The following is a 12,063-nucleotide window of genomic DNA, read 5'->3' on the forward strand; positions in this document are numbered from 1 at the left end:
TCAATAATTATCGCTTTTCTGTGGTCGTTTAAGCTGGACAGGCTTGGCTTTGGTTGATGCGCTACCAAATGTACTTAACAGAACAGAATAGTGTTGCGCCATAATCATAAGCCCGTAACCACGAGGCAGAACTTACCACACGTAATGTGCTGTTTAATTGCGTTAAATTGATTTTCATAGAAATGTGGAAAATGTGAAAGGTTTAATTCGCCGTCGGGTATTTTTCGTGTCTGACACTGACCGCGCTGGACATCCGCTATAAGTAGCCAGATAAAAGCATAAAACCCCTGATAAATATTTTTGGTCAAAACAAGGTCAGAAAATGCGTAAATCCGGTCATGTTTGAGCTGTAGATGCTAGCATGACAGATGATCAAAAATCAAGCGATTTCGGTAAGCAACAGAGGACTCACGGTGCCATGAAGAGGTTTTAATAATGAGATGTTTGTATTACCCAGCAAAGGGGTTTGAAACACTCCGTTGTCATGGTGACGCGTACGTATAATGAAACTGTTTATAGAAAGAATAGCAAAAAGAACGTGATGACACCGTAACATTTACAGTAGAAATTTCTCCAATATCGAAGCTTTTGTTTGGCAAAATGAAATAAACCACTGTTATATTCCGTAAACGTGATTTGGAAAGGTGATGTCATTGAAAGAATGCAATTTGAATTCGTTCATATCTGAAACAGGAACTCCGTTAAACATCGTTAAGTCAAGGAATGTCACAGGGTGATTGCGAAATTGTTACGGGTCCGTTTTTCCCTATGTCTCCTTTATCTGTGGAGCCGTGGACAATAAATTTTGACGAAAGAATGTCGGAGCTGTACACAATACCCTTCGTTATGTTTTACGGTCTCTCTTGTCGTAAAAATATTTATATGAGACTTTGATGAGTTCTTGGCTTTGAATATATTCAATCCATGCTTATATTGCTTATATTTCTTTGCTTCCATAAAACATATCAATTCATGTTTGCTTATAAATGAAATAAGGTTTGTAATGAGACCATAAACTGGTCTAAAATTGTAAGTGGCAGGTTCCCATAAACCTCATTTCGAAATGATTTATCCAATAATAATATATGACGTAACGCGCAACGAGGTTCGACTATAAAAAGCTTTATTAGAAATTCAAGGCCAGATTTACCGGTTACTAGTTCGATTCCCTATGGAGTCGTTGGCGACCGAATGAACAAGTCAAAATGACTGAACACACATACACCAGGCGTCATATAGTATTGTAGAATGGAACATTAATTGCCTTTGGTCATCTCGACCTTAGCTTGCGCCAAATAGTTATGGGGATTGCATTATATGTGTGTTTTATCTCATAACGGCATCATTAGTCGGATATCAAACAGTTAATAGTTGGGAAATTTGGCCTAAAATAGGAAAAACGTAATCAAGCAATGGACAGTCTCAGAAACCGGAATGCCTTGCCGAACCATAACACGCCTATTAGGCTTACATAAATCATATTTAAAGCAGGAAATCGGTCAAACGATCAGTCTGTTTGTTCGGATGTATATTCACTGAGGGCTACACCCAACCATAGAAAAGCAAACTGGACCCATTTGTTTTACAGCTTGTGTTCTCTTTGCAAATGATAAAGCTTAACAGCATTGCAAATATCTTAAACGTAGTTAAACTCTCTGGCGCTTGCGGCCCTGAAATCCAATGTACATTATGTACGTTAAATTATTTGTGTCCTGGTCTAAATGTTTGGCCTGTCAATATCTTTTTGGATTTTCAAACGTCATGGCTCATGAGGGTTCACTGGAAATAAAAGCAAATGTTGTGGAAAACTCATATCTCATTTACAGCAATTGACTAAGTTGTGCGCTAGTTATTGAGAGGATTGTCAAATTCTTTTCAAAAATTTTTTCATTAAAAATTTTCTAGTTAAACTAGCTGTGTGATGGACCAAGCTGTTTCCTCTTGAGCAGTGTGTGGACTTCTTCCACTTATTGTCAGGTTAAGCGCAATATAATAGTTTGTGTAAGGCTGACACGCCGTAACCCAATCTACTTAAATCCAAAACAGTCACTTCATAGCGGCATTTCCCAAAGAATGAAAAGATCTCTAAGTTATGGCGTTTTGCCCAAGTCCCTTGTCCTTGTTCGACGCTTGAAGTGGCAATAAGTTTCACCAAAACATGCGTTAGAACGTTGTTTGTTACGGCTGCCGTGTAGTTGTAATTTTAATCTAACACAGCGAGTATTCTCTGGAAATCGGGGACTTTGTTGAAATTAGTGGGTTAAATTTGAGTCATCATGGAGGTTGTGGGCCCTTTAGGGCGAGCTACTGTATCCTAAACCTTTTAACAAGGCTACCTTTATTCAATGAGGAAACTTGGCAGAACTTTTAAAACTTTTGCCGACCTCCACAATTAATAAAGCAAAGTTACCATGTTACCAAGTATTTTTACAGGAAAGGAAATGAGACTTTAAAGTCAAATTACAAAGCTAAATAAAACTTTGGATGTTTTCAGAATCTGCTACTCATCAAATGATTCCGTAAGATTAACTTTATCGATTCCTTCATAAATAGCTCTTTTACGGTTACCATAAAAGAACATGTAAACCGAATTGCATGATATTTTGAAATATTATACTGGTGTGATTTAAAACTATAATGTGAAATTTATTGCTGATTCTTCAAAGTAACGAAATCATTTGGTTACTGATTTATAATGCTGGTTGACGGGGTAATTACTGTCTTGGCACACAACAATAGAAGGCATTTGCACCGCATAGATCATCATAATGTTATTCAGTAATTTTTCTTCAAATTAATCAGTATGAATAATTTTCCAGTTTGTACTTACTCCGTTATAAGGCGGCTGTAGAGTCCAGTCCAAGTCGCTTGTTGCTGCTTTCGTATTGTACAGGACATCTGGAAAACAGGATATAATCAGCGCTCATGGTCAACATTGAAGAATTTGAATAACTCATGCACGACTGACGAAAATGCGCTTCGGTGCAGAAAAGCTAAGAAAACACTCTGAAGCACCGGTTGTGTACATTAAAAGTCTGTTAACTTAGTTCCAAATCTCAATGCCTTGAAGGCTACAGTGACGAACAAACGTGATGTCGTTTATGGTGAGAAATGTGTCCTGTATTCATATGGTCCGTTTTGTCCACTGCACACAAATTATCCTTTTCCATAAACCTTTCCAACTATTCTATTGTGGCGTTAAACTCCTTTTATGACGTTTTGCGCGCGGCACAATTGAATCGTGCACGACTGCTGTGTTATCTCGAATTAGACAAGCCTTAATAGCATTGTTGTGTTCGATTTTGGTCATTATATGAATAGCCTGATTGGTACGGGCTTTGGAAAACGCCGACTGTTTGTCAAACACTTCAAGAACTACATTTGAAACACAAAGGACGTTATAGTTAGCTTGTCTAACATTGCAATTGCTCACTAGGTGTTTTATGCCGCTTGACTGTAAGCAATTTGCGAGACTGGAACAATAGGCCACACACGCATATCTCTTGCTTGAAAATAAGGAGACAGATAGCTGTAGTTAATGAGCGTAAAAAGCCCAAAACAGTATGTGATACCCACTACACAAGCCAGCGGAAAATTCTAGAAGAAATTGAGTGCTTTTTTCCGCAAGCTGTAATAAGCAGCACATTTCTTGTTTTATCTGAAAACAACAAATGGACGCCTGAAAACACAGTTTATCAGCTTTTTAATTATACTGTCCTAGACTAACTGGTTCAGGTAGGTGGCGCGCACTTGGAATGCGTGGGAATATGCACTCAAGGCAAATGAACTTAATAAATTGAAAGATCCGACACTTGCATAAGTCAAGTGATCATTGCATGATTAGCAAAAAAACATTGTTTAATGAACTTAATCTTTAATCGTATCGTTGTCATAGGTCAAAAGTTACACTAACGACTGTTGGTTAATCTCAATCTCTTTCCATAAAGTTATTTAGGGCTGAAAACTTTGGGTCAATTGTGTACTAACTAAACCCTTCCGTGGAATTGAGGTCATTTAAGGATCCATCAATTTCATTATGTTAAAGAATGTCTAATTAACTTTCCGTGATGGAAAATGGCTTTAAGAATAAATAAAGCCTAAGTGTTTCACATTATCGGGCAATGTTTAGCACCGAACGTTAATTATAACGAGCTTTCATATCAGAAAAGCCGCTGATTAAAAAGCGACCAGCAACTGTGCAAAAAGATTAAGGTAGCTTTTCGGAACAAGGATACACTTTAAGTTAGGGAAAAGACACTGTTATCGTGTGATATGAACATCTGATATACTTTGAACAGGTTAATTACAACTTTATGTCATAGGATGGTCGTGAGAACCGCAGAATTACAGTATGTTGATGAAGATGATACAAAGCGTTCGAACAGTCGAAAATGCACTGGTAATTGTATTTAATCGACTAAGTCTAAGGTAACTAGTTGTTAGGTTTTCAAAGGGAAATTAATTACATTCTTGGAGGTTTGCCTTAAACCATTTAACCACCGCCTTGGACCGTCGGTAACATTTCTAATGCGCAAAAAAAACTTTAACAAATTAGCCCATACTGCTACTGTTAGGAGCATGCCTACTCCTTTAAAACTAAATTAATTATTAATAACATTGTTAACAACAGTTTGCGCAGACCGTTGAACGCTGTAAACATGAGATCAAATTGATTACATTAGTAATTAAATTACAGCCAAACACTGCAAAGGGTAACAATTATGTTTATAGTCCATGCAGGGAGTCAAGGCGTATATAAACATGACAACGTAATTCAGTCCTATGGTTACTGTCAAGGAACTTTCTATATGTAAATCATGTATTCATGACGTTGCCATATTCGATACGTTGACGCGAAATCCTTTTTTAATGAGTCACGCTTCCTGCGCTTTTCTTCAGAAAAATCCAACTCGCCCAAACTGTCATATTCTTTGTTATACAATAAAGGAGAAACGAATGTTCGTTGTGAAAGCATCTACGTTCCCGCTAACCCGTCTGTCTTGCGCAAGTGGGTGTTCATCCAAGTGAGTTGACCTCCAGTACGCTGGGTCATCGGTGTTGTCATTTGACAGACTACCTGGCGAAGAGACAACCCCGAAGTCCACGGGCGGAGAAATGCGATGGAGTTGTGACGAATTTGTGGCATTTAGTGCCTTATGGCGGCGACTGTACAACCTAGTGATGGCATAGATCACAAGGTTAACAATTCTGACTGATGTCACGCTACCAGTCTTTGAGATAATATGCCATCATTCCGTTTGCATTTCTTTCCAATACATTTCAGCAAATATGCTTACTCAGACCCGTTATTTCTCATCAAGGGAAGTATGCAACGTAATCTCTGTCATGGTTTTTGGATGATTACACATAGTTACTGGTAAGCTTGTACTAAAATAGTTTTTAAGAGACAAGATCAAACAAAAAATCGGTTAGGAAAATTTGCTCAGCTGGCTATCGACGTCCTAAGCCTGCCTTCGATTGAAATTATCGTGTATAATGGATAGCTTGCAAGTTACTAGCAAATTAAACTATTTAAAGTTCCAATCTCCGATGCCAAGTTGAATTATTAGTTTTATTGGTGAAACAAATCACGTCTTGGTAGACATGAGGTCCGCTAATTTGCGACATAATGGAGGGGTGGGCGCGCGTGATTTCATATCGCCAACCAACACCAAGCATTCGCTTTTAAATTACATTCAACCTTTATGACGTAACTCGCGTCTGCCGTACTTGGCGTTGTGAAGCAATTACCAAGTTTAATGAGATGTTTTCACAAGACAAAAATGGACATTATACCGTAAAAAATTCCCTCCGGGGCTTATTTGACCCATGAATTTCAGAATTCGTTCTTGGACTGGCTGCTGGTAGCTGCACAATGATGTTGTTTTGTAAATATACATTCATTATTTGAAGTAATTAATATTGCGGCAGCAAACATGACCAAACTCAAAATTTCCACACACCATTTACTACAGCCTTGCACTTGAAACGATCACATAACGCATTGTAACCAAACCTAATTTTTTAAAGCTTCAGTGTTGGTTTATTTTGCTGCTTTTGTTCTAATCAGAAAAATGACAGTTGCTGTATTTGCAATAGCTCAGAATAGATATAGCCAAATAGAGATTACCAGTACCATCAGTTGTAAATGCATTATGCGTAACTTGTCCAGATTGATCAGGATCTCGCCAGACAAACGCCTTCAATTTGAAATACAACTGACGTATTTAGTTAGTAGCGCACTTCCAGTAGTTATCGCAAAAATGGCTTAAAAGATCTAATTTGTGATGGATAACCTCCAGAAACATAAGTAAGTTTAACAAGCGGTTCCCATCTACAATTTCGATTTAAAATGTAAAAGTGGTGATAAATGGTTTGATTTGAAACCATACACTCGATCCATAACTATGAACAAAAGAGATCGAAAGCTTGTGTAAGCGCGAGCCTTTGATTTTTGAATCAGTTGAGTCAAATCATTTCGCTTCTATCAACGTGAACGTGTCGCCGACGCCCACAAACCCTCCGGTACAGGACTATGTACACGCCTTAAGCATACAACTTGGCCTAATATAGATTCCTCGGATGACAAAAGCCTTAAATTTTAAGTTTACTTTTAACGTTAAAGTTCGAAGATTTCAAGTATTTGTGATAAAACACGAAAATCGCCATTGTTACGTCGAGGCGATCTGCTCAATGGCGCGTTTGGTGCGTCACAAAGAAAACATGCTGCGGGCTTTCCTTTCACTTAATAGCGGCACTGATTATTTGCGCTGTGTAATAGGTAACCAGGATCAAGTGGTTCAAATTGAACCGTGCTGTTCACGAGGAATTTTAATGATGCCGTAGGCATTGCCGGGACGAAAAGCTCAAAAGATTTCAAACATAACAGCAACGAAAGTTCTGTTATGGTAACATGATGTATTTACCGCAATTGGAAAATGTTTGGTCGAAAATATATCTACAGTTTTGATAATAAATCAATATGTTTATAGAATATTAGAACAAATCTAAAAGTACTTACATGTGTCCGACGATGCGTACTTTAATGAGCAAAGTACAGCACAAAGGCTGAACAAATATCCACGGTATGACATCTTTTAGGTACCTTTAGAATAATAAAGGATGATAGAATACTGGTGTCGTTCAATGAACGAAAAATACGACTGTTTTCGTTCAACGAATACTTTTGTAGGTTCTCGGACAAAGCAAATTTATCTCAACTTCAACCTAATTCGATACGGATATACAACACACGTCCATAGAGGTTGCACCTTTTGTGAATAAAGCATATTGGTAATTATTGAGTAATCATGTATAGTAACAGTTTTTAAACACATCACAGCAGGTTTAGCCATTATGTGGATAACTACTTACTACAATCTAAAGATGGCAGACACAGCAGCAAATAAATGGTATTGCGACCTCGAACACGGCACCTGGTACCTGTTCCTTTTTCGGTTCTCAATTTCGCCTACAGTTACCATGAAACTATTTCTACTTATCACAAAACTATTCTTCTGAAAATTACTTTTAAAGCTGTTTTAAATAGGAACACTGAACAGCAGGTGGTTCACCTAAATTTCTGTACTGTTGGATTAATCGTCTTAAATCGTCTTAAATCGTCTTAAATAATAACACGACAATGCACTTTAGAAAGTCAAAAAATCCGTCTTCACTAATTTGCTTATTGACCTAGTTATTCACGTAAAGTTACAGATAGCTTCGGAAACAATAAACCTCTTTCCTATCTTTTGTCCAGTATAGCCATATCCAGCATGTAACTTCTCACTTACAATGACCGGGCAAGACCAGCCAACTAACCATAATATCACAACACCATGAAGAAGAACTCATCGCCTTGCCGCTTTAGGCTTTCTCTCTCGTCACTTTTTTTTGCTTTTTCTCTCACTTGCTTTTTTCGCCTACTTGGCGAGGCAATGACGATCTGATCACTGATCAGACATCAGAAATTACGAAATATTTGTCGTACTGATGTGGCGGTACTGATGTGTACACAAGGATTACATCTAACTTGCGTTATGGGACATGGCAGTTTATACATGCCAAGAGAAATCTAGTTGTAAACCATTATTACCTTATCGTAGTTACATGATAAAGCGTCAACCTCAGTTTGGTTACAACTTTGATTAAGCATTTTATACGATATCATGTTCATTGTACATACAATTCACCTAAAGCCGGCTATGACATGTTTCTTTCGAAATCAAGTTTTCATTTTTTCGTGTCTGTAAATTCCCTTCTCCTGCTAGGACAAGAGCTTTTTATCATATGTAGTTTTAGACTTCAAAATTTTGTTATATCTGAATCGAAAGTCTCACATTAAATCCGGAATTTTGTCAAAGTCCAATCTCAGCCAGCGCAAAAGCCTTAATTAAAACAATAATGAACAGCTTTTATGATACTTAAAGAGCATTCAACATTTTGAACAAGCCGCAGAGAGGATTTATCAGTATAAGTACTGAGATTTCTTGTCTGACAAATTCACCGATAAAGTCAAACACAGACGTATAATTAGTTTTATTCACACGTTTTAGACAATTTTAGGTTGCCCAAGCGTCAAAACTGACAAGAATAAACGAGAAAGCCATCAAGCTTTTGTTTGTTCAGTTGCTTTTTCTCCACACTCATCAGCCACACATAACGAAAACGTATTTTATGAATTGAATTGTATTCAAAATAACGGACAAGTCTAGTGTGTGAGCTTATGTGAGTTTGCTTGTCCAACCCAATGCATCTTACCATGCACTTACCCACGCATGTATCTTGCCATTCACATAGCTTTGAAAATTCTAGCAGCTCGGTAATCACCATTCGTGAGAAAGTTTATGTGGCACTAGCTCAAAAGTTACGAGAATAAGCGCAAAAAATAACGGTTTACACTGTTGCGAATTCCAACGATGTAATTGTAATTTATGCTCCTAGTTCGACTTTTTGTCAGTTCTTTAATGTTTAGATATCTGGATTTGTCATAACCAGGTATAGTTGCACAGCGAACTTTTACCAACAGGTTTTACACAAATTTAATTACTTTCTGACCACTTTACGACAAACAAACAATATAGATAAATTTTTATTGCTAGGTCGTTATGCTACGGTTTTTCCTCGGATTGAAATAAAACCAAATTTGGTTGATTTAAAGCCATACATGACGACTTTCTCTTTTTCCATTTTAACAGGCATATGTCTATATGCAGCAATGAAATTTATACATAATCTTATACCTATACAGCTGGTTTGTAAGTTGTAAACTTGTAACCATCTTCAGCGTTTTGTGTGCGATCAACATTCAAACAAACTAAACAACCATTACCACGTTGTGAGCAAATCATTTTTTCTAAAACTACATCAATGTGTTGTACATTAAATGCTTAAATAGAACATGCGCCCAAAAGAACTCGAAATCAGAAATCGTCTAACTTATATAGGCCCAGTCAAAACTAGTTACCTAGTCACAACTCAGAACTTGCCAATTTTCCATAAACATATATACTGTAGCTTTGATCTTAAACTCACCTGTGCAAACACAAAACTTCAAAGACATTTTTTCAATATTTCATCAATGATTAAAAACATCTTTCTCTTTACTTTTACAAGGTATTGCATTAAACGTAAATTATATCGGTCGTCTTGCTATAATGTATATAGCCAACCTATTGCGCAAAACGGACTTTTAAAAATTAACTAAGCACAAAGAAACAAGTGGAGAAAGACAAAGAATTCAATGTTAACGAAGATATCTACGATATTTTTGATGAAACAAAAAAAAGAAGATACCACCGGAAAAATAAGACGTTTATTAAATTATTATTGATAATGACTATATTTTCGACTTGCCAACATTATTCTAAGCTTATTGGTGGTGATGAGGGCGACGGCATTGTTTATGATCGACGGGTTAGTGTTGGTTGCCCTCATAGTGTTTTATAAATATATTTTATAAATACTTTACTTCGTATATGGATGTTCCAAATAACAATAATTGTATTGATCAAGGTCACAACTAACAATTAAATTTTAATTATAATGGTCAGTAATGCTTCCAGTAACTGATATATTGCTGATAAATTCAGAATGTGTTAACCAACGTGTAAAATCCTGAGTTTTTCAAGGAGTGCCTTCACCCACCCTCATAATTTATTTATACCAAACACCTTCAGACAGCCTTTCAAATTAAGACAACCATTTCGAATAATGACAAATACACGTTTTTCAATTAATCTGTGAACGTCAGTGCTAAACGTGATCAATTCTATTGGCACAATTACAGTTTCGGCATCGCAAGCACTTTAATCCCATTTATTACAGTAATTTGAAGAAATAACGTTTACGATCGAACGAAATCAATAACTGGGCGAAAAGCAATAACATTTTCTCAATTATCGACTGTCAAGCACATCGAAAATAAATCAAAAATCGTGATTAACATCAGCAAGCAAAGGAATGTCAAAAGAAGGTTTTTGTTTAATGGTTTTAATCACTCAGTTTTATTTAGCTTAATGCTTATTTGACCACAATTGATTTCCTGTACAGATGAAGACATTGAACGTATTATTATACAAAGTTTAATACAATCGTATATTAAGTAGTTAACAGCTTATCATTTGCGAAACCGTAATATTTTTATGATTTTTTAATTTAGGATTTGTAAAAAAATCATAAATTTCGGAACCGTGATTTACGTTTTTTATATAACTTGATTAGTTTTTTGATAACCTGCAGGCATGTCAAACAAAGGAAGGACTGGCAGGAAAAAGTCGACTTTCGCCAACTTTTTCATTCTCAAAAAGGTAATTAGCTTAAAATAAGCTCTTAAAAACATACCGCTGTACACAAAAACCTATTTAGTTGAGCTAAATTTTTGATCGTTTCCTGATTTGCTGAAACTGAAATTTTTGGTTAATTCTAGACTTTTAGAGACACCTAACGGTAATGACCAGAACGAATTCGACGGAAAAAGTTCAGAAGTGACATAATTTGGAAAGGTTCATTGTTGGTTAAGTTTGGCTGTTTGGTAGTGCACAGAGCTATTTTTAGAAACATACTATTCTAACCAAACAGAAATATAAGAACTAAACAACAATGCATAATCAATTAATGTCCGGGTGCACAAACATACTTATATCCAGGGTTGTAGAACCGGAACTGAACCTGAACCTTTAAACCGGTTTGAGCGGATGTTTTATGAAAACCGAAACGGAGCCAGGACCCAATATATTAAATTTGTCTGAAAACAAACCGAACCTGAATCATTGAAGACTACGAGAAAAAAAGTGAACCTGAATCGAACTTTTCTCAACTGTTACCGCTTTTCCAGTACAATAATTTATCCAATACACTCGTGGCCAAAGGTTTAAGACCAGACTTGATTTATGACGCTTTTTCTTATTACGTCATAATACTGCATTAGATATTGTTTCAGTTGCATCATCTTTATTCTGGGTCGAAATCTGATATAATCAGTCATTATTTAGAATATATCAATTGAACATTAGCCAGTAGAGATTACTTTTCTGTATTATTTATCCGGCTAAAATGGGTAAAATGTGCTCTCTTTCGGAGGTTCAGCGATGTCAAATTGTTGTTCTCCTCAGGGAAGGCTACACAGAACGTCAAAGTGGTGAGCGGCTTGGATTTAGTAAAACTACTGTGCATCAGGCAACTGTGAAATTTAAGAAATCAGGAATTTATACTGATGCAAAACGCAGCGGTCGTCCCCGGAAAACAACTCCTAGAGCTGACATCTTCATGAAGTTGTGGTGAAGTGGCAAGTGGTGAAGTCTCCAACATGTTTAGCCAAAAAAATCAGGTCCAATTTCAATGAAGCCGGTATTCCGGTCAGCAGGAGGACTGTTAGCCGCCGTTTAGTTGTAGAATTTGGTCTGAAGTTACGAAAACCAGCAAGAAAACCGGCACCAGCAATGAAGAAGAAGCGTCCCCTGTTTGCATTGCAGCACAAAGACTGGACTTCTGTCCAATGGTCTAAAGTTCTATTTTCGGACGAATCAAGTGTCCAACAGTTTGGTGCAAGAAAAAGAAATGTCA

The 12,063-nt window shown here is 36.7% G+C and overlaps 1 protein-coding gene across 1 annotated transcript in view; it reads right to left on the minus strand.

Moving 5' to 3' along the window:
• LOC143448231 (ephrin type-A receptor 4-A-like) overlaps positions 1 to 7,268 on the minus strand; it is a 29,105-nt gene extending 21,837 nt beyond the window's left edge. Inside the window, exons 1-2 of the mRNA XM_076947861.1 lie at positions 7,022 to 7,268; positions 2,831 to 2,898 (exon numbers count right to left, since the gene is read on the minus strand). Of these exons, the coding sequence (XP_076803976.1) occupies positions 2,831 to 2,898; positions 7,022 to 7,094 (141 nt within the window). The 5' untranslated portion in view covers positions 7,095 to 7,268. The remainder of the gene's footprint in view (positions 1 to 2,830; positions 2,899 to 7,021) is intronic.
• Between the last annotated feature and the right edge of the window lie 4,795 nt (positions 7,269 to 12,063).

This window comes from Clavelina lepadiformis, chromosome 3 (genome assembly GCF_947623445.1).
Source record: "Clavelina lepadiformis chromosome 3, kaClaLepa1.1, whole genome shotgun sequence".
NCBI lineage: Eukaryota > Metazoa > Chordata > Ascidiacea > Aplousobranchia > Clavelinidae > Clavelina > Clavelina lepadiformis.